The sequence below is a fragment of the Falco peregrinus genome, chromosome 1, assembly GCF_023634155.1.
Source record: "Falco peregrinus isolate bFalPer1 chromosome 1, bFalPer1.pri, whole genome shotgun sequence".
NCBI lineage: Eukaryota > Metazoa > Chordata > Aves > Falconiformes > Falconidae > Falco > Falco peregrinus.
The window spans coordinates 73,589,407-73,612,528 of record NC_073721.1 but is presented as its reverse complement, the minus strand read 5'-3'; the positions used below and the strand labels follow the sequence as shown (position 1 = coordinate 73,612,528).

Below are 23,122 nucleotides of genomic sequence, written 5' to 3'. Positions count from 1 at the left end.
TGAAGCATTTCTGTTGCTGTCAGACTGTTACAAATATTTTCCTATTTTGCTTCTCTTAGTTTCAGTTTACACTTTCTCTTTTTAATCCCCATGTATTCTCCAGCCCTGATTTCAAGCAAGACAGTTTTGCTTCTGTGGTCGTGGGTTTTGTTTGTGGTGTTCTCTCCCTCTCTCTCTCTCTCTCTCTCTCTCTCCATATATATATATATGTATACTTAGCTAAAGTAGCTAAATTATTTTGGTCTAAAACTTAAGAGTAATTCAGCCCAAGAAATATGAGCCTTATTTCTATTCTTTTTAAAAAAATAAGGAAGACCAATATCTGTCTTGATAAATGCTGTGCAGCCTTAAGAAGTGTTGCTGCAGGCCCTGCCCTTTGCACATATAACTGGCTTTATAGCACAGGGTTTGTTACTTGGTGTTGGGAAATGCGTTAAAAGTATTTTATCACCATGAGGCTTTCCAGAACAGAAATTACTGTGTTCTACCGCCTCTATTCAATGCCATTGTACCTCAGTGCATTTGAAAGCCAATAGGTAGTACATATAGCAGTGAAAGGTTTCAAGGATAATAATGCAAATGACAAAAGCCTGATGCTTTCACAGGTCTTGAGTATAGGTGTCAAACTGGGGTGTTAGTTAGTAATGTTAAATGAGTAACATTCAAGAATTTTTATTATTGAAAATTTGCATCTAAGACTACCCTAAAGCTATGCAAGCTTTAGGACCTGTCTAGGGGTTTTAATGCTCCTTGTTTAGTTAGAGCTAGTCTTCACAGGTTTTTCATTCTCATAACAAACAAAAAAAAATTAAAAACCTATTATCAGTAACAGAAACTTTTGAGGAAAGTTGTATGTTAAAATTTGGTATCTTGGCTTAAAACTTTTTTCTACATTAATGATATTCGTGGCCTCTAATAAACATAAAAGATTGGAATTGGGGAATTGTTGGATAACAAATGGATGTTATTAGTTAATGAGCCTTTTTCATCATTACTTAATGCTGGCTTAATTCTTGTATTCCCAAAGTACCATTACTTTGCCCTGCATTTGATTTTTACAAAATCAATTTTGTTGCAGTCTGAATGCGGGGAAGGATTCAGTCTTTCAATAGTTCACTGTATTACTGCCAGAAGGATGAAAACTACTTTACTCTTGTGTGAACTTATGTAGAGAAAACCTGAAAAATGTGTGCTTTTTAGTAGTATGTATTTATAAAAGTAGTTCTTAAAATGTCCCAGGATAACAACTATGGCTGTTTCAGAATAACGTGTGTATGAATTTGTAGAACCAATATATTAATTCATCATCCTTTTTTATTTATTCTTCAAATACCTCTTCCCTTCCACCCTTACCCCCTTAGGCTGTCTTGCGCTTCCCAAATTGAATCTACAGTTTCTCACTCTTCATGACTACCTGCTGAGGAACTTCAATCTTTTCCGCTTAGAGTCTACCTACGAGATCAGACAGGACATCGAAGATAGTGTCAGTAGGATGAAACCATGGTAATATTAATTAAGTGATGCAAACCAGTCAGTTAACCTTGAGTTGTAATCAAAGTGCATTCAAGAATGAGTAACTGATGTTGTGTATATACTGAACACATAGTAACAACTATATTTTAAGTTATTACATAGATACTGTGTTTTATACTAAATTCTTCCATAAGGTGTTGCCATCCTGTGGGATCATTTTGCAAGTGTGTGTTAATACATATCCCTGTAGATGTGTTAGGACAGTATGTTGGATGCTAACAACCAACCTTTGTTGTGTTAAGATGGATGAGTTAGTTTTCCAAAAGTACTAAGCCTTGGCTGGCATTACAAAATCTGGAAACTTACCACCAACTCCTCTGGTTTATGAGAGGTGTTACGTTACTGAGTATTCTTGGATTTGCCATCTGCTACATTTTGATCCTCTTTAGATTTCAAAGGATCATTTGGTGCGATACCTGTTGTAATCAGTAGCTGCTTTTTGTTATCCTCTCTTTTTTTCTTCTCTCTGTGAGGTGCTGGGTTTTTTTATAATAATGCCACCATAAGCTACCTTTTGTTTCTTGAAATGTAAGAACAAGTCAGTTCATGTTATGCTTCAGTTCCAAAATGAAGGATTACGTGAATCTACCTCAGTAGCATGTTTTAAGACTTCTACTTTTGTCTTAGAGCTGACTCAGGTAAATTGTTTCATGGTTTAAAAAGAGAACTGAATCTTATCAGATAATGACTAACAAGCTTTTGTGTTTGGGATTTTTTTTGTTTGTCTTTTTTGTTTGTGTTTGGTTTGGGGTTATTTTTTAGGTTATCGGAATATGGAGGTGTGGTCTTTGGTGGATGGGCCAGGATGGCGCAACCCATTGTCTCTTTCACAGTGGTGGAGGTGGCAAAGCCCAATATTGGTGAAAACTGGCCCATGCGAGTACGAGCAGATGTTACAATTAATTTGAATGTACGAGATAACATCAAAGATGAATGGGAAGGTACTTATATTCTTTGAAATAAGGTGCTCATCAAAATACACTTTGATGTAAGCTTATTTGTAAGAAAGGTGCTTTTTTTTTATCTGAGATACAAACTGGATGACATCAGTCTTGAAATAGTAAACATTCTGTTCCTAATGGACAAGTAAATAGTAACTTCCATCTTCATTTTAGGAAAGTATAAACTTCTTAGACTCAGAATTTGGGTAACTGACTTTCAAACAGCGCATTAAGATTGGTAAATTTGTAACTGTTAAGATTCTGGCCTTTACAGGGAATATGGAAAAGTAACTTAGCATTGTAATTAGTATGCATGCTAATAATGTCATATTAAAAAGTAGTGGGGAATGTGGTATCTGTCTCATATGCAAGTGGAGAGCACAGATTTTGGTTTAATTCAGACCAGTGCATTTTAATAGTTTTCAGTATATTTGAATGTTGTTAGGAAGTACTGACTGTACCAAATACTGTTTCCTGTAAGGAGCCACAGGTGTTGCTTCTTTTGCTTGGGGAATTGAACTTTAGTTGACTGCGTTGGCAGGTGGCATAGAGGCGTGTACTTGGATTATCAGTAAATGTCATTCCCTTCTCTTTTGTTAGAGAAACCTATTAGATGTGCTGGAGCTGCATAGTGTGATTACAGGACATGTAGTACAAATGCTAAAGCTGGAGCATGTGATAAACAAGCAGATATAAGTTTGGGAATATAGATTTCTATTAAAGTACAAAAGCTGGAAGGATGGCAGCAGACTTAACTATACTGAAGGTAGCTCTATAGTGGTGCACCTAGCTTTTTAAATACTAGAACAGCCTCTGTGATTTCAAAAGCAGTAATGCCTTAATTTAATCAAAATGGTGAGGAATTAATGAATTCATTAAGACCTAACAAGGTCTTAATGAAACTGCTTTAGTTTGGATAATATCCAGTGTGTAATGAGAAACTATTTGTTTCTTGAAAAATACAGCATGTTTACTAAATTTTGAAGGTGTCTTAGATCTTTGAGCATCTGTAGATATGCTGGAGAAAAGGATTAGTGTTCAAAATTACGTTAGGGAATTGGAGAAATTCTTAAAGTAGGCTGTGGATTAACAGGGATGAATATAAAGATTCTAAACTTCAGAGCAAGTCACAACAAATGTATGTTGGGAGAGTAACTTGTTAGACAGTAGCTCTGCAGAATGAAGATCATCATCACTCAAAAGCGAATATTACTTCACAATATATTACTGCTGAGGGAGAAATTAAAACACTCAACCAAGTCATGTCAGGATTTATAAACCGGAGTGTAGCATAGAAAACTAGTAACTTTCAGTGACCTTTTACCCTATTAAGTAGATAACTAAAGTAACTTTGTTTAGGATTTTGTGCCCAGTTCTAAGCATGGCACTTAAATTGTAAGAAAAACAATAATAAATTGGAGATAGTCCAGAAGAAAGCAATGAGAACGAGAGAGTAATGATACACATGACCTTTTGAGATAGGTTGTGTAACCTAAGTAAGATTATTGGGAAAAGAATAATCTTGAAATAAGTTTATTGTCATAAAACAAGCAGTCGGTTTTTCCTTTTCATATCTGATAGTAATGTGCAGCAATAGTGAAAAAATGACAGTATCTTGTGGTTCTGTATCATCAAAGTTAAAGGCATATTTTGAAACGGAAGACATTATTGTCTAAACAGGTGGGGTTTTATTTAAAAGATTTTTTTGTATGTATATATGGAATGGATAAGTGAAATGACTTTCAATCAAATCACTGAATGTTCCTTTTTGGAATCAGGTCTGCGTAAACATGATGTCTGTTTTTTGATTACGGTACGTCCCACGCAACCTTACGGCACCAAGTTTGACAGACGACGACCTTTTGTTGAGCAAATTGGCCTGGTGTATGTCAGAGGCTGTGAAATCCAGGGCATGTTAGATGAGAAGGGACGTGTTATTGAAGAAGGTACGATATACCAAAACTTGTTAGAAATAATTTTGTTGTTGTTAACAGCCTAATCGTTGACTTGCTTCTCTTTTAAGCAGTACTCACTGAATTCATTACCTGCTTGAAAGAAACAAACCAATTCCTTAAGCAGCCTGAGAAAAGTTAACTAGTTTCCTCTGGTAAAATCTGATGCAATTTTATTGATTAAATAAATACAGTACATTTCATTATTAGGAATAAAATAGCTTACATTCAAAACCTTATTAGAAATGGGATGATAGCATCAAATAGGAATGCTTGTAATGCAGAAATTGGTTAAATCAATGGAATTTGTCTAAATTTCACTTCAGGAATGATTGTGTATCACTTATTTGAATGATAATCTGCTTTTAGCATTAATTCAAATTCTGATCTTACTGTTCCATTATGGGCAGGACCGGAACCCAAGCCAAGACTTAAGGGGGATTGCAGAACATACAGAGTGTTTCTGGACCCAAACCAGTATCAACAAGACATGACCAATACAATCCAAAATGGAGCAGAAGATGTATATGAGACATTTAATATAATAATGAGAAGAAAACCAAAAGAAAACAATTTCAAGGTAAGGTACTTGCTCCTTGACTCTTAGGATAAGCGTTTGTCTGAATATGCCGTACTCAGCAGTACTGAGACATGTTCATTTTAGATGCACATAGTTAGGCTTTTGCACATGGTTTGGCACCGGATTACTTCAGGAAGTTAGAGCACGTCAGCTGGTTATAAGTTGCTTCTGCAGGTAAGTACTAAAGTAACTGGAAATCAAAACACTCCTACTTAAGTGTATAATAAAACATAAGTTTAGAATTTCAGTCTTTTAGCAGGTAACTTACAGGTTAGTGTATTTGGCCTTTTGGGTAAAGGGAGTATGTGGAATGTTTTTGTTACCTGGTATCATAGCGGACTGTAGGAAGAGGAAGTAACTAATCAAAAGGTGTGGATCAGAAAAGCCTGTTAGCTTTTGGGAACATCACTGGGTCAGTTTCTTATCAGGCTTTGGAGGGTGTCAGATGAGGATTTTAGCACTTGATATATTTGATAGTCCTTAAAGAGAATGTATGCTAGCTTTGTGGAGTGAATGATGGGTTTTTTGCCTGCCGTAGCAATTTTCACACGGTTGCAGTGCATGATTCTTCAGCATTTTACTTCCTTGGTATCTTTTGTCAGGAGATTTTTCATGGAATTTGGTCAGGGTTGCAGATAAAGCTGTTGCTAATACATGATGATACTCTGTATTGCCTATGAGTAAGATTAAAATTAGGCACACGACTCTAATTCAGTTTTACATATAAATTCAGCAAATGTTGTATTTCAGGAAGCTTATCGGTACCTTAGCCTTCCTTGCCTTCTGTTAAAGACGAAAGTTTTTCAGCAAAGTTGATGTCTTTGAATTTCTAGAATTGTGAATAGGTCAAAATTAAATCTAATGTCAAGTGGTCTGTTTTTTTTTATTAGGTGGCGTAATTACAGTATCATAGAATCACTTAGGTTGCAGGGCAACTCTGGAGGTTATCTAGTCCAAGACCCCTGCTCAAAGAGGGTCACCTGCAGCAGGCAGTCCGGGGCAATGTCTAGTTGGGTTTTGAGTATCTCCAAGAACTAAGAATCCAGAACTTCTCTGGGCAACCTCTTCTAGTGCTGAATTGTCCTCACAGTAAAAAAAGTGTTTTTTTGTGTTCAGATGGAATTTAATATGTTTTAATTTGTGCCCATTGTCTCCTGTCACTGGACACTACTGAGAAGAGTCTGGCTCACTCATCTTCATTTCATCCTATCAGGTATTTATCATGTTGATATAATATCCTCTGAGCTGTCTCTTTTCCAGACTGAACAGTCCCAGTTCTTCTGGTTTCTCCTCATGTGAAAGATGCTCCAGTCCCTTAATCCTCCTTATGGCCCTGCACTGGACTCACTCCCATAATTCCATGCCTCTACAGTTTTTTTTCTTTTTTACTAAGTAGCCCAGAACTGAACACAGTGCTCTGGATTTGGAGATGGTCTGCCATTCAGAGGGGCCTGGAGAAGCTTGAGGAGTGGGCCCATGTGAACCTCAGGAGGTTCAAAAAGGCCAAGTGCAAGGTCCTGCACCTGGGTCAGGGCAATCCCCAGTATCAATACAAGCTGGTGGATGAAGGGATTGAGAGCAGTGCTGCAGAAAAGGTCTTGGGCATACTGGTGGGTGAAGAGCTGGGCATGAGCTGGCAACGTGTGCTCACAGTCTGAAAACCCAACCACAGCCAGGGCTGTATCAAAAGAAGTCTGGCCAGCAGGTTGAGGGAGGTGATTCTGCCCCTTTATTCTGCCCTGGTGAGACCCCACTTGGAGAGGGCCCAGAGGAAGGTCCCGAAAGTGATCAGAGGCATGGAGCACCTCTTCTGTGAGGAAAGGCTGTGAGGGAGTCGGGGTTGTTCAGCCTGGACAGGAGAAGGCTTTGAGGAGACCTTATTGCAGCCTTTCAATACTGAAGGGAGTGTTTGTAAGAAAGATAGGGATAGACTTATTAATAGGGTCTGTAGCAAAAGGATAAAGGGTAATGGTTTTAAGCTAAAAGAGGTTAGATGCAGACTAGATATATGGAAGATATTTTTTACAATGAAGGTGCTGAAACACTGGAACCGGTTGCCCTGAGAGGTGGTCGATACCCCATCCCTGGAAGTATTCAGGGTCAGGTTGGGCAGGGCTCTGAATAACCTGATCTAGTTGAAGATGTCTCTGCTCACTGCAGGGATGTTGGACTAAATGACCTTTGAATGCTCCTTCCAACCCATATTATTCTGTGATTCTATAGTTCAGCCTCAACAATGCTGTGCAGAGAGGGGGGAGCACCTCCCTTGACCTGCTGGCAACTTCCTAATGCAGCAAAAGATACTATTGACCTTTTTTGCTGTGAGGGTGCATAATTTCATGTATCTGAAAATATTTTGTGTGTGTATGCTCAGTTTCTTTGCTGTTTAGACTATTGAATCTTCAATGTTCCTTGAGCTTTCCATTATGAAAATGCAGTGTGCATGAAAAACCACCTTTACTTTTGGTGCCTTAAAATCATGCTTTGCATAATTGAAGTGGTTTTCATTTTAGAGGAATCTGCAGCAAGCTCTGACCAGATGGATACAGAGGGAGGGAGGAAGACTTTGACTCTTCTGTATCTAGAAAGATGCCTCTGGTGTGAAGCAGTAGTTTGCAGTCTGCAGAGAGGATTCTGGTGCCATCCAGCTGTGGATTGGTATACTGGAAGTAATTCACAGAGAGTCTTTTATAACTTTAGATTTAAAAAAAAAACAGAACTGATTGTTAATGCTATGTGTCTGTGTCAGATTAATTTTACATTATCAGCACAAGTGCTCTCTGCCAAAGCCTGTTGGTGTTCTGGCACTGTGTTTCCTCTGCTGAAGAGCAGATGCGTGGTGTTCTAAACCAAGTTTCAAGTAGGGTGGTTGCTGGAGACTTGCCACTGAAGTAGGTCTATTAACAGGAAGACTAAAGTCCAGCTACCTCTTAGTTAAAATTAACATCCTCTGTGCGAGGCCAGGGTCTTGAAATTGGTGTTTTCATGGGAGGGGGAAAGGAGAGAAAATACTGACATAACCACAGATGAGTAGAGAAATTAATCTGGGGGTGAAGACCAAGGTTTTGGAGGGAAACAAGCTGGCTGGAGGGATGGAATTTATAGGTTTGAAAGAGAAACTTTAAGATGCTTGAGGGTCTTCTGTGTCATTTGCCTGTGTCATCCCCAACCCCCACCCCAAGTGTTCTGGAATGAAAACCTTACTGGTGATTATGGTCCTCATTACTAACAGGATAGCTGAAGAATTACATCGTTTGACACTGGTGTCTTGTTGCATATATATACTCTGTGTGTGTATCTATATATATACTCAATCTAACAAAGCACCTGTCAATTAAAGACTGTTACATACTAGCATCTTAGAATGGGTTTGATTAGTCTTCACTATGTCATGTTTTCTTGGTAAAAAGTCAATCTCTCCAATCATATTTTTTTCTATTTTTCTAATTTGTAGGCTGTTTTGGAGACTATTAGGAATTTGATGAACACAGATTGTGTCGTTCCTGACTGGCTGCATGACATCATTCTTGGATATGGAGACCCAAGTAGTGCACACTATTCGAAAATGCCAAATCAGATTGCAACTCTGGATTTTAATGACACTTTCTTGTCCATTGATCACTTAAAAGCTAGCTTTCCTGGATACAATATTAAAGTGACTGTTGACAATCCAGTTCTGCAAATACCTCCATTCAGGTGATCTCAAAATTTCAAGTACTCCTGGTCTTATATTCTTGCTGAAGTGCATTGTCAGGTGCAGTTGGGTTCCGTGGTTGAAGTGAGGTGCTGCTTCTTTAAGGAAAGACGTTAATATGTTAATATTAAGATTTAGATAGCTATGTAACAGTTAACTGTACTGCATTTTGGCTCAGGACCAGCTTCTGCTCTGTTCTGTGCAAAAATGCATCAGAGCCTTGCTTGTAGATCAGCCTATTGAATGTATGGGAAAAGCAGCAGTATGAAATAGAATCAAGACATGTAGTATTCGGTACTGCATGATGCTATCTAGCCTCCTCAAGTTCAGCTTAAAGATTTTTAATTACGTAGTTCCCTTACATGTCTCATTAAAGCAAGCTAAGAGCAGCAATTTCAACATCAGTTAAAATATGAGCTTTTGGAAAGACCATTCAATCAAAATAAAGAGTTGTCTGAAATCCCATATTGTTTATTTAATTTAGAAATGGTTCCTGAAATAAGATTCCCACCTTTGACTGCTAACTGAGATATATACATGTTTTGTTTCAGTGGTACTGTTGTCCAGCATATTTAGACTTGACAGTTGTGTCCCTGCTGGTGGACCTCCTTCGACTCTGGCAACTGAGTTTCACAGTGCATGGTGTAGGAGAACAGTTCCTTCAGTCCAGCTGAAGAAACTATATGTTTCTCCCTTACAAGTTAATGAGAGTTGAAATATTTTTCCTTTTGAAGGAATAGATTTGACTGGGGAGGGAAGAGATGGCTTCCCCCTGCACCAGTCAGCTCTTATCACGGCTAAACTGAATCTTGAAAAGCAGGGAGGTAATCTTCCTTGCTTGCTTTTTTTTAAACACTGCATGTAGAATATGTGTGGAGAAGGCACTAACATTATATAATGATACAAAAATAATCTGAAGGTATAAAGACAAGACACCATGCACAATTTCCCTTGATGGACTAGTGTTCATTTTCAGTTCATGGATTAAAACACAGATACCCCTCTTTATGAAAAGTGATTGCTTCATTTGCCCTGTAAAGAGAGTAAGATTATTGCTGTTAAGGATGTCTGCATTGTTGTCTCAAGATAATTCGATAGCCATTGGAATTCCTTCACCATGATTTGTTTCTGAATTGTAGAAGCTTGCTAACATGTAATACAGAGGGCTATACAAAAAATTGAAAGGGAGGATGAAAGGCTTAATCTGTTGGGGCAGTTTAGAACATTGATGTCTTTTTGTGGGGAAAAAAAATTGTGCAACAGTTCTAGAACAAAATCAAGTTATTACTGCTGAGCAGAGTGTGTTGGTGGCTTTCTATTGCAACTTTACTCCTGTCCCTTCCATTTTCATTTATGAACTTTGTGCCTTCAGTGCTTTTCCAGCTGGCTGTCAGCACTGCTCCTGGCTTTTCAAGCTATGTAAAGAGCACTGTTGACAAACTTTCTGTCAAATACGCTTTCTTAAAATCTGCTTCATCAATTTATTTGTCATTCCTTTTCCTTATCCTCATTAATACTTTGTCATTTGCAGCTCTTAGTTTCCCTGCTGTGTGAAAGTTTGACTTAACAAAAAAAAACTTTTCTGTATAAACTTCTAAGACAGTCTGGTATCAGTGAATGTGTTGAAGTGTAGTCTTAAATTGTGTTACAGGATAACTTTCCCAATAAAGGGAGGTAAAGGAAAGAAAAGAAAAGAGGATGGGAGTGAAGAAAAATCTGAAGAAGCTAAAACACTGGTTGTAGAGCCTCATGTCATTCCAAACAGGGGACCATATCCATATAATCAACCAAAACGGTAATAAACAAATGAGAATTTACTTACAAATGGTAACACGTGCATAGCAGTTAATTTTCAAAAGTAATTAAAAAAATAATATTGTTGGTTATAAACAAAACATTTTTATTTCAATACTAAAAGAAGATTTGAATATGAGACTGTTTTGTTTTTTTACATTTAAGTGAAACTCTTACGCCCTGTCTGTTTAAAAATTTCCCCTGTAGAACAATGAGAAATACTGTCTTTTAGTATTGTGTCAGGACTTTGAATATTAGGAGAATCACACCTAAATAATTGTACGGCATTCTTGGCAAATAATAACAGAAGACAGACAATCTTTTAGATGGGGTGGTTTTGCTGTCACGTGGACAACTTGAGTTACTGTCTTGCTTGGAAATTGTGAGATTGTCATGTCTATAAAGATGATAGTTGTTGGTTTAATCTAAATAAAAGTTTGCAAGCATGTAGTTCTAGACAAATGTGTGGCAAATTGATTTATAATCAGACTTGTTAAAACAATTGCTTTTATCAAAACTGTTGGCAAATCAATCAATTCTCTGATCTTGTTTTTCTTTGTTACAGCAATACTATTCAATTTACCCATACTCAGATTGAAGCTATACGTGCAGGAATGCAGCCTGGGCTAACTATGGTAGGAATATTTTTAAGGATTTTATACTCTATTTATTTGATTTTGGCTTTAGAGTCTGTTTTACATTCAGCAAAATACCAGTAGTGCCCATTTCTGTAGCCTTGCTGCGGTCACTTCTATTAGTAGTTTAAAAATAGGAAAAATTAATGTACAAAGGTTCAACATCCTCCCATCTTATCAAAATAATACAGAAACACAATTGTTTTCTGTATAACTGTAGCCTGTGTTTCAGTGGCTGAAGACTTCCGACAACTGAATTTACTTTTTCAGTGGTTGGATTGCAGGTTTTAGACTGTAAAGCTTTTGCCATGTATGTAATTTTTGGCTGTTTTAAACTACTGGCATTATTTTTAGTTTGATCTGACTCCATTAAAGGAAATGAAAGTCATTGAATTGTCTCCAGGGAGCTTTTTTCTGCTGTTTTGTGAAATCTAATGTGCAGTCCTTTATACCCTACTGACTTCTAGAACTAGAAGTTACAAACCAAACCAAAGCTATAGATTTGTTATGAAAATAATTTTTGATCAGTGAGTTTCTGGAAAGGTCTTTAAGGTTTACCACTCTCAGTTAGACTTTGACTTACAGGTACCTGTCTCCCACTGAAGTGCAGTCTATCCTGGTAGTGACTCAGTGGAATATTTGAATGAACTTTTCTTTGATATTCTTAATTTCTTCTTGGCCTATATAGGTGATAATGCTAGTTTTTAGGTTTTTGTATTGATATTTATTAGTACCATGCTCTTCCTCATTTGTTTTACAACTCGCTATACACTGGCACCCAAAGGTGCAAGGCAAAGGAAAAAATAAACTTAAGGAGAATTGTATGCCTTTTTTTGTGTCCCTGACTACATGTTCTGAAATTAGTAGTGTTGTAAATGTGCATAAAAGTTACCTGAGTTCCTGGCAATTTTCTGAATAATGGTATGTTTTCTAGTAGAAGATAGAATATCAACTTTAAGGTCTATTTGGAAATTAAAGCTCCTTTTTGAATGCTGTGAAAATGACACAGTGATAGATGCTTCAGATTTGGTTATTAAACAATGTTGGAAGGGGTTTACATAATTGAAGTGCTGGGTTTTACATCATTGGAGTGTTTGTCTAAGAATACCCATGCCAGTGTGTAGGAGTATTGTTTTATGTCAGTAGTATTGTCAATAGAAAAGAGCATTGGGAAATTTAAAATCTTCATTACAGTTTTGTAATATGTAATTAACACATAAAAATACTAGAGAGGGGGTGTCTTAAGTCACCTAGTTTTTTTATTTTTGTATTTTTTTAAAAATAGCATTGCATACTGTTTATTAATGTCATTTAATATTTGTTGAACTATTAATGACCTTCAAATGCAGGTATGTAATGCATTATAAACAACCATCTACCTCACTTTTGGAGGGTTTAAAGAAAAGTAACTTCCTGCGCCTGGTACTTAATCAATTTTCATAAATGTTTGAGGTGGCTGTTACATAATTTGAACTTTTCTACTAAACCAGCATTTGCTCATGTTTTAACGGGTTAGAGAATGAGAGTCAAAAGGGAAAAACAATGACAAAGTCAGCTTTTTGATTTTGAGGATTTATTCTGACTTTTTCAACTATAGCACCCACTTTTTTGCAGGGAGGTAAGGCAGACTGAGAAAACAGTTACATAATATAGGCCTATGATTTATTTTATGTCATATACTTCTAATATTTTTGAGAAGTGCAATCCTGATTGCTTTTGAATCCAGTGATCAATGAGATTCTTAAATAATGCAAGTGTGATGTCATAGCAGTTTGTAATGTGTAGGTACATATGAAGCCTGCTGTTCTGTGCTTCTTGATGCTGAACAAATTACTTTGAGATGCTCTGTAGTACTTGGATGCCTTTGAAATGTCTCAGATATCAAATTTTGAATGTTGTTGGTATAATTGAACCTGTAAAAACTTAACTGTTGGTTACTTCTGTATGATCAGTGATAGAATTTTGAGTAAATAAAAAAAATGGAGGTTTTTTTCCTGTTCTTTATATCTATCTCACATTAATCTTTCCAATTGTGTGTTTTGATGCTTTTTTCACTGTTTTCCGTGTGTAGCCTGTCCCAGGACTTCTCTGAGGAGGTCTGTTTTCATGGGTTGTGAAACAGGATAGTATTTCATATGTTGGATTACCATATTCCTTTTAGGCAGGAATCTGCCTAACTAATATGAATTAATCTTTTATGACATAATGTACGTGTTCTTGAAGTTCACAAAAGCCAGCCAGTGATTGTGGAATTACCATATTCCTCTTGGGCAGAAATCTCAATTAGCATTAGGCTCAGTCTTTCATGGTGCATGTACATATTCCTGAAGTTCACAGAAGCCAGCGAGCAACTGTACATGAAACAGAAGACTTTTTTGTTGTTAATGTATAATGTCAGTGTCTCATGAGATTGTTCTGGGTTTTTTTCCCCAACTGGCTATATTTTTGTATTGTGCAATATTCAGATAAATTGTGTGTTGATTTTTGGTTTTAATTTTTTTTTCAGGTAGTGGGTCCACCTGGTACTGGAAAAACTGATGTAGCAGTCCAGATAATTTCCAATCTTTATCACAATTTCCCAGAACAACGAACTCTTATAGTTACCCACTCTAATCAGGTAGTGTCAGTCATGTATGAAACTTTTCTGTAATTAAAATCAAGAAGAACAGCAAGTATTGAGATCAGTAGGTCTGGGATTTCAGTTGTCTCAACAATGAAAACTTGAGTTGGCTTTGGTGCAATTTTGCCAGTTTCATAATGTGAAATTAACTTTTTAAATTTAATTCTGAACTATTCATCAGAAGTTTTCAATAGATTTAACTGGTTGGGGTCAGAAATTTGGAAGTATTTTGAAAAAGTGTCAGCACAGTTCTTACAGTTGCACATTTACTGCATGTGTGCCAGATTTTCGCCGCTTGGCTTTTTTGGACACTGGCTGTCCTGTGCTTCATGCTTCTAAGGAAAGGCCTCCTGGGCGGAATGCTTGCTTCCCAGCCATTAGAAATGGAGTCTAGCTGCTAATTCTCAATCATATGTAAAATAAAAATGATAAAAGTCTTCAAGACTCTTACTCTAAATCAGCATCTGGTTTGGAAGGGTTTGTTTGGAAACCAAGGTCACCTATTTTCTGGTCTCCCTAATTAGCCTACCCTATCTCAGTTGTGAGCTATCTTAACTGAACATACCACTTTGAAAACATTTAATCTTTTTCTGTCAGAGTGAGAACAGGCACTTATGCTGTTGATCACTGAATGGTGGATGGGGCTTCCTTTTGGTGAGGAGTTACAACCTGGAATAATACAGGCCAGTCTGCAGTGGGTTGTGGGAGAGTAACAGGCAGTGAATGTGAGAGCATGTCCCTTGAGGAGAAAAGGAAGTGATTTGAGACAGGTAGGAGACTCTTACCAGACAAGACTTACATGAGAATATGAACTTGAAATTTTACTTCAGGAAATAAACTGTATCTCAGCAGGGTTCTTTCCCTATAACTTGATGCTGTTCTTCAGCATGTTTGATGACTTCCAGCTGACTTGAAGTACAAGTGGAGCTTGGTCGTGTTTACTCTTAGTTTCATAACTTGATCCAGTACTTACAAATTTACTCCTTTGAAAGACACTGAATTGGGCAGTTGATGTTAAGCTGTTAGAGAACTGAAGAGTTTAAGGCAGGAGATGTAGCACACCTTGAAGTTTAGTTCAGCAGGATTTATTTATCCATATGGAATAGAGTCACAGTACCTGCCAGTCAGTACTGGATCACACTTTTCTAATGTACAGTAGAAGTTTAAGTCATTTTAAAGTCATCTAACAAAACCAGTGTTTACCAAGTGTGCTTCTTGAGGCAGTTTTGTAAACTGATAGCTTTATCAACTGAATTAACTAGGTGATAAAATCAACTTTTAAATTTGTCTTAAAATTGTAAAATCAAATTTGATAGTTGTATAAAGTATGCAAATACAGGAGTTTTAGTAGGTGGATTTCCCTGTTGTCAAGATTAAGAGCTCTAGTTACAGTGTTAATTTCATGTTTGCTTTGGCTTCCATTTATACCAAAATAAGCATAATTTGCTAGCTGGCTTACTAGTAATTCTTCAGTTTTTCCCTGCAAGAGCCTCTGAACTTCTAAAAACTAGTTTCTCCTGTTCTTGTCAATCTTTAGGCCTTGAACCAGCTGTTTGAAAAAATCATGGCCCTAGACATTGATGAGCGCCACCTCCTGCGTCTGGGTCATGGAGAAGAGGAATTAGAGACAGAGAAAGATTTCAGCAGGTGAGTGGCCTGGTTTCAGCTGGGATGGAGTTAATTATCTTCTTAGGAGCTGGTATATGGCGTTGTGGTTTGGCTTTGAGGTGAGACTTCAGTTTCTCAGGGCTTGTTAGCAAAAAGGCTGGAGGGGCACAAGGATCGGGGAGGGGACACAGCCAGGGCAGCTGGCCTGAACTAGCCAAAGAGGGATTCCATACCATGGGACGTCATGCCTGGTGTATCTACCTGGGGGGGTTGGCCGGGACTGCGAGGTTGTTGCTCCGGGACTGGCTGGGCATGGGTCAGTGGGCGGTGAGCAGTTACATTGTGCACCACGTGGTCCTTTCTTCCTTTCCCTCTGGATTTTATTCTTTCCCTTCCCCTTTTCATTATAACTGTTACTGTCATCATTGTTATTAATGTTTCATTTTTATTCTCTTTGAATTATTAAATTGTTCTTTCAACCCTTGAGGTTTACATTCCTTTCCAACTCTCCTCCCCATCCCTCAGGGTGAGTGGGGACTGAGAAAGTGGCTGTATGGTGCTTAATTACCAGCTGGGGTTAAACCAGGACAGTGAGAAAGGAGGTGCTAATGATAATCTCACTTGCATAAACATTGTAGCAAGATGTATGTGTTGAATCCATCCTACCTTGTAAATGAACAATGAGCTGTGCTTGAGAAATTTTACCTTTCTACCTTGTAAATGAGCAATGAGCTGAGCTTGAGAAGCTTTTACCTTTCTCATATTATTGAATCCTAGTAACACAGAGTTCACTTGTTTTCAATACAGGAGTAAGTAATTTTGGCTCTTATTCAGTAGAGAAACTGTGTTCCCTTGAGAATCCAAAGGCAGACTCGGTCAGTTCCTTGTTCACAAACTTAGCTGTTTGAATAAAAGTAGTTTGTTATTTTCTGGGCCCATATACACTTCATAGAATTAATTGGTTGTGTGAGAGAATTTTGAATAAGAAAAGTAACTTTGTGCAGTTACAAATTTTTTCTACAGATACAAGATCACTTCTGCTGGCATGGTGAATATCGCATTAATAAATATAAATGTTAAATTAAACGTTCTGCTTTTAATTCTTCAGAATGATGCTTAACTACAAAGTTGCTTATTTCATTGGCAAATAACACATTTTGAAGAATATATACATAAGGAAAGCTATCAACTCTATATCGATAAAGACTTAAGAACCTGTTCTTGTAAATATTTGAAAGTTTGTCACTTGTTAGTCCAATTGACATCAGTAGCACTTCACACATTCTAAGTGGGGGTATAATGGTCATGCACTGGAAATAACTGAACTTTCCAGTACTAGGTTATAAAAGCAATACTTTGACTTCAAAAGCTGGAGTAAAAATTAGATATAGTCACTAGAAGCTACCCACATATGCATGGTTGAGTTTCAGTTAGCAAAATAAATACTTTATGATTATTTTTTTTTAAAAAATGAATGCTTTGACGTAGTCACGTTATTCCAGAAATTTGATAGCCAAAATCTTAGTGCAATGATGCCATGGAAGGTATTTATTTAGTAATATCCATGGTTTAGTATATTCCTTGAACAGTAGGGCTCATCATTAAAAGGAGTTTTCTTTGAGTTGCTCTACATTTTCTGTTTTCATTCTTTTTCAAGGTAACTCCAGACCTATGGGACATTACTGCAAGTCCTGTGGGTTCTGGCAGTTTGGGAGGGAGAGATAAGGGTTGAGGAACATGTTTAAAGGTGCACTGCACACTGAGAGGATAGGTTTATTTCCTGTATGTCTTTCATTTGTTTTTAGATTGCTTCTGGGTTCATGGTTTTTCTGTGTCAGGCTGCTTTAGAGGGCACAGTACTGCTCGAGGAATTTCTACTGCTTGAGAGCTGTGTTCCTTTTTTGCTCCCTCTGCAGGCACAGCAAAGTGGGGCAGGGGATATAAGAACATAAGGTGGAGAGGAGCTGATTAAACTGGTACTGCCACCTAAACACAAAGGGAATCACAGCTAAAGAAAACTTACGTAGCAATGGACAAATACATATAAGAGGATGTACGACTTAGGTTGTGAGAAACAAGAGGACATTGGAAGTGTGAGGTTTCCAACAAACTGGTTGCAGTCACTTGTGATTATAATAGATTAGTTTTACTGAAGAAGAAAAACCTGCTTAGTATTCCAAGGATCTTAACTGTCATAGTTCCTAAGGAAATTGGTTTTTTTCCGGTTTTCCAGAACAATGTCGTATTCAGTTGTGTCTTAGTAAATTCAAATCTCCAGTTTTAACTACTCTTATCCTTCTAAATAAGACAGTAGAACCTTGTGATTACCAGGGATTGGGTTGGGTTTTTTCTGTGCAGAAAGCGTATTTTATGAAGGGTAGTTTTAATAACCTGAAAGTTAGCCTTCATTCACATTTGAGCTTCTAACTATGTATGCATTTTTAAAAGAAAGTGTCCTGTTCCTCTCACTACTTTAAATCCACCCATTTATACTACTTTTTAATCTGTTTTCTTTTTTAGTAATGTAAGTGATTTTTGTTCTTGTACTGCTTCTGGGGGTGGGGGACTGTATGGAGTAAAAAAATTGATTTGTAAAGGAAAAAAATTGAGCTTAAACTGTGTAAGAGGAGGAAGAACAGAAGGAGTAGGTTACAAACTAATCATAAAAGTCATAAAAGTTATTCAACAGGCAGTGATGAGTACAGGACTTCTTATATGTGGATGCAGACCTGTCAGTTATGGTGGGCTAAGCATTAGTGCAAAATGTTTTGTGTATTGCCAAAGGAAGTCAGCCTTATCATACTGAAACTTGGGATGTAGGTTCTATTTATGATGGTCCACAGACTTGTATAACTTGCTTGTATTTGTGTAAGTTGTAGTGTACCATAGTTCATGAATGGTACATTGGAAGTAATGCTTTTCTGCTTTACAGATTTACTAACACTTAGGAAGCTTTTGTTATAGCGATGGGATGAAAGAAGCTTTTTCTACTGTAATGGCTTTTGCATAGCTCTGTAAATTATTAGGGCTCAACTGATAAAAATACTATGTGGCAAGTTGTTAGGTTTTGGAACTAGGTAGTAGTTATGGGGTTTTTTTTTGGGGGGGGTGTTGTTTTTTTATGATCTCTCAATGTGATATTTAGATAAAACAGTTGCAAATTAAATACATTTAAACAAAAATTATATTTGATACATTTTGTAGGTACGGAAGAGTTAATTATGTGCTAGCTCGAAGACTTGAACTTCTACGAGAAGTTGGGCGATTGCAAGAGAGTCTTGGAGTCCCAGGAGATGTTTCTTACACTTGTGAAACAGCTGGCCACTTTTTCTTATACCAAGTAAGGACAGAAATACTTCTACAGAGACTGTATGACCTCAGCATGTTATGAAACACTTTTGTAGAAATTGGAGCGAATTTTTGAGAATTGAGTCAAAAAAAAAAAAAAAAATGCATTTTCTTTGGTGGCTTAAAATACAGTAACAGCCAAAGTTACAATTGTGACATTACTTACTTGTATTGCTGTTGCTTTAAATCCTGCCTGGTGATTCACCCATTGAAAGGCTGTTGCTGCTGCACATCTTGACTGCTAGCAAGGATTCTAACCTGAAGTTTCTCCTTCAGATAGGAAGATCTGTGGGCTGCTTTACATTTTGGACAAACATTAGAACACCTACTCAGTGGTCCCACTAGAAAGCTTTTATGGCGTTACATGCCAGTGTGAAATCAGATGCATAATATACAAAATGTTGACTTTCTATATATTGTATATCCCTCATTTCCCTTCCATGTATTTTTCAGTGACATGCTTCACATTAGCAATTAGTGTGGCTTAAGCAGACTTGTAGAGTGGTATTTACGATCAAATGTGTGCACTGTGTGTGTTTTTAGAGATGTTACTGTAGGTTAGCTGTAGTGTGCACGTAAACACTAAATGGAAGTTAGGTGTTGAAGAGTGCTAGGAGCACTGCTAGAGCTCATCTTTTGGTTCAGCTTCCTCCCAAAAGAATGCCGCTTGGTATTTAAGCCAACGTACTGTAAGTGGAGGTAATCAAATTATTAGCTTCTGTATTGGATTTATGCAGCAAGGTTTTGGTAGCAGGGGGCTGCAGGAGTGATCTCTGAGAAGAGGCCAAGGGCTGCCCTGTGCTGGACGTGGCCAGCTCCCACAGACCCACCACTGGCCAAAGCTGAGCCCATCAGTGACACTCGTGGCACCTCTGTGAAAACATCTTCGAGAATACGTAAAACCCCAATGAGCAGTAGCTGAGGGCAGAGGGCAGTGTGAGAAACAACTCCACACGTGAAGGTCAGAAGGAAAAGGAGGGCCAGGAGGTGCTCCTGTCACCAGAGCAGAGATTGCCCCACAGCTGATGGAGAGAACCATGGTGAGGCAGGTTGTCCCCCTGCAGCCTGTGGAAGACCCCATGCCAGAGCAGACGAATGTGCCCTGAAGGAAGCTGCAGCCTGTGGAAATCCCATGCCAGAGCAGGGGAGAAGTGTGAGGAAGGGCTGGCAGAGATGCGGTGTTATGAATTTGAATGATAAGCCCCGTTCCTTCTGCACTCCAGGTTGACACACTGCTGTCAACCCATGGCAGCTTGAAAAGTGTTGTCCTGATACAAGGTCAAATGCTAATTTAGACATAACTTTGTTTTGTGATATTATTTTTTTTCAATATTGCATGTGCAAGACTACACTTTGCAAATGACTTTATGATATAAAAATGTCAGAATGTCACTTTTGTTTGCCATAGGTAATGTCTCGTTGGGAGGAGTATATCAGCAAAGTGAAAGTTAAAGGTGGAAAATTGCCAGATGTTACGGATGTCTCCGGTTTCTTTCCTTTTCACCAGTATTTTGCAAATGCGCCTCAACCAATTTTCAAAGGCAAATCCTATGAAGAAGATATGGAAATTGCTGAAGGGTGTTTTAGGCATGTGAAGAAAATATTCACTCAGCTTGAGGTAAGACATGTCACTGGAAGGTAAGTGGATCTGCTGATCCTATAAAAAACTTCACACAGTTCCAAAATTCTCATTTGCTCTACATCCTAAAAGGAGTACCTATCTCTAGGTATCTTCATTAGTTTGCAGGACATTCAGGTGAGAGTTAACACCTTTGAGTAATATAGACACATCTCACAATAGAGGCAAGGGGCTTATCTGTTTGTTGTTTTTTTTTTAATCTTGGGAAGCAGCCATTCTGCCAGTTTGGTTTTCACTGATTAGGTTACTAGGGTTGGTTTCCCTATCACTGTTCCTCTGATCCTCACAGGGTCATTGTATTTACAGTGAATTGCCTTTAATCAGGTAACCTAGAAGTAACTTAAACAGATTTTCTTCTGTTTTTCCCAGAACTGCTTGAGAGGCTTTTAAAAGTTAGGGTAAAGGTGACCTGTGTATCATTTGGTTATATTAACTGTGTTGGTCTTTCTAATACTGAAGTTGATGTGATGTTATGATACGGTAAAGTATGAAACAGGAAGATAGAGTAGAACAAAAAATTGGGGGATTCTGGAAAGGTTCCTCAGAATTAACTGAATATTTGTTTGCAAATTTATATATGCACACAGGTTGCAGAATTCATTGATGTATTTTTAAAACATTGTTTTTTGTAATATTGTGGTTTCCAGGTTTAGCTTTAAAAGTATTATTCAGATGGGATTGTTAACAGCAGATACCTCCTAACTCTCTTACCTAATTACATTAAGAAGGTGGCCAGATAGTTTGAGTGAATACCTTTTTATAAGCAATAATTTTTTGTATTCTGACTTTCTTTTCACCTCCATAGGAATTCAGAGCATTTGAACTTCTCCGCAGTGGCCTGGATAGATCCAAATACCTGTTGGTGAAAGAAGCAAAAATCATTGCCATGACTTGTACTCATGCTGCTCTGAAACGACATGACCTGGTTGAATTAGGTTTCAAAGTAATGATTATACTACACTAATTGGTTTCTGGGTTTGATTCCTCCTGCCACTTGTATAAACTTTTTGTCTGTCCTAAATCTAGGCAACTAGATTATTTTGAGTTACAGCTTTTTTACCAGTTTCAATTTGTAATTTTACTGCTGTAAGTAAAGAAAAATTTAACTTCTGTAAGTAAAAGATGAGATCACTTGTAAGCTGTTGCATACATGAAAATGCTTAATAGTGCATGTCTATTAAAGAAGTTACTTTTGCCATGTTAGATGGAACTGCAGTGATATGACTGAGTAATAAAAGGTGGAATTGAGGGAAAAAAACATGGCCTTTATAACTTTCTTTACCTAAAAAATGAACTATGATGCCATGCTGTTTTCACTCTGCAGTGTTAATGATAGGTATTAATTTAGTACAGACTTCTAGATGAAAGCTCACCACCAATAATTCCTTCGGTATTATTTTTCTCTGATAATACACTTGCATTGAATCACGAAAGTGCTGCTTTTCTGCTTCAGTGCAAAGATACCAAATTAGTTTGTTCCACTGCAAAAAGGTTTTCTCTTGTGGATGGGTTGTGGCATATGGGAAGCATGTCATGGATTCCTTCTAGATGTAAGCCGTGATTGGTACAGATGGATCTGCCATTGATGTAGAAGGATTTTTGGTAATACTGATACTGTGCCTATAAGGTAAAATCCTGCAGTAACTGTCCCGCCCATCAAAAACCAAATGCGGAATTGGTGTTGACTTTGGGTAGGCTGAATAACAGCATTATTATGTTATTAATTGTTATTAATTGATGGACATCTCTTTTCTTTCTCAGTATGACAACATTTTAATGGAGGAGTCTGCTCAAATTCTGGAGATAGAAACCTTTATACCTCTCCTGTTGCAGGTTAGACCTGAATCATAAAACATATTACAAAAGATGATAAATGAAAGTCTGTGGTTTTAAACAATACAGAATATTAAAAGGAAAATGTCTTGTGCAGAAAGTAACCTAGAACAGATGTTTGCCATTAGAGTGCACAGTTAAGAACTTTCATATTGTTCTATATTAGTTGTTTATCCTTGGGTTTTAATATTACGGAGTAAGCTACTATGGTTCTAAATATGTTGGTTTTATTGACTAAATAGTAGGATTAGCAGATTTTCATTTTGAAAATGAGAAAGTGAACATGTTCATGTAAACTAGGTCCTGGCTTTGTTACTTTTATTCTATCTCATTTGATAGTGATTATTGCTAATTTTTTTTTACATTATTACTTCTTATTAAATAATGGTTTTGTTTCCCAAGAACATCAGACTTACATAATTGCCCTGTGTTATCCTGTCTGCTTGTGGTGTTTGGTCAGTTTCAGTCAAGATTAACAGAGCTGGAGAGATACTAAGTACCTACAACTTTAAGGAAACTTGAAGCCAGAGAAAGAAGAGAGATTCTAATTGATATTATACCTCCACAGAAAGAAAAGAAATGGTTACTGGTTCTGCTTCTACTGTTGCCCAATAATTCCACAACTTTGGTCCAGCTCATTCGTAAATGTTTAGCCTGCAATCAGCTGCAGCTTGTACACTGGCAAACCAACAGTTGGTAGATAAAGGAATGTAGTTGTGATACAGTTGAATGGAAGTCTTGCAGCTGGAAAGGTACTGCTAAGGAAAAGAAGGAAGGAAGGAAACTGAAGCTCATGTGGCCCATAGGATACTTACAGTACAGTCTGTAGGAAGCCAGGTTAGCAATAGCTCAGTAACACAAGGGGTTGTTGTGAAAGAGGGTCAACACTGCCAATTTTAAAGTTGAGTATGTTTCCCTAAAAACATTTACTGTAATCATTTCTAA

At 37.4% G+C, this 23,122-nt stretch overlaps 1 protein-coding gene across 1 annotated transcript in view; it reads left to right on the top strand.

The window, feature by feature from the left end:
* Positions 1-23,122, top strand: part of AQR (aquarius intron-binding spliceosomal factor) — a 55,657-nt gene that overhangs the window by 18,920 nt on the left and 13,615 nt on the right. The window contains exons 16-28 of the mRNA XM_055793782.1: positions 1,362-1,503; positions 2,296-2,474; positions 4,253-4,420; positions 4,837-5,006; positions 8,461-8,702; positions 10,352-10,495; positions 11,060-11,129; positions 13,636-13,746; positions 15,287-15,396; positions 18,562-18,697; positions 20,114-20,323; positions 21,150-21,287; positions 22,106-22,177. Coding sequence (XP_055649757.1) covers positions 1,362-1,503; positions 2,296-2,474; positions 4,253-4,420; positions 4,837-5,006; positions 8,461-8,702; positions 10,352-10,495; positions 11,060-11,129; positions 13,636-13,746; positions 15,287-15,396; positions 18,562-18,697; positions 20,114-20,323; positions 21,150-21,287; positions 22,106-22,177 — 1,892 coding nt within the window. The remainder of the gene's footprint in view (positions 1-1,361; positions 1,504-2,295; positions 2,475-4,252; positions 4,421-4,836; positions 5,007-8,460; positions 8,703-10,351; positions 10,496-11,059; positions 11,130-13,635; positions 13,747-15,286; positions 15,397-18,561; positions 18,698-20,113; positions 20,324-21,149; positions 21,288-22,105; positions 22,178-23,122) is intronic.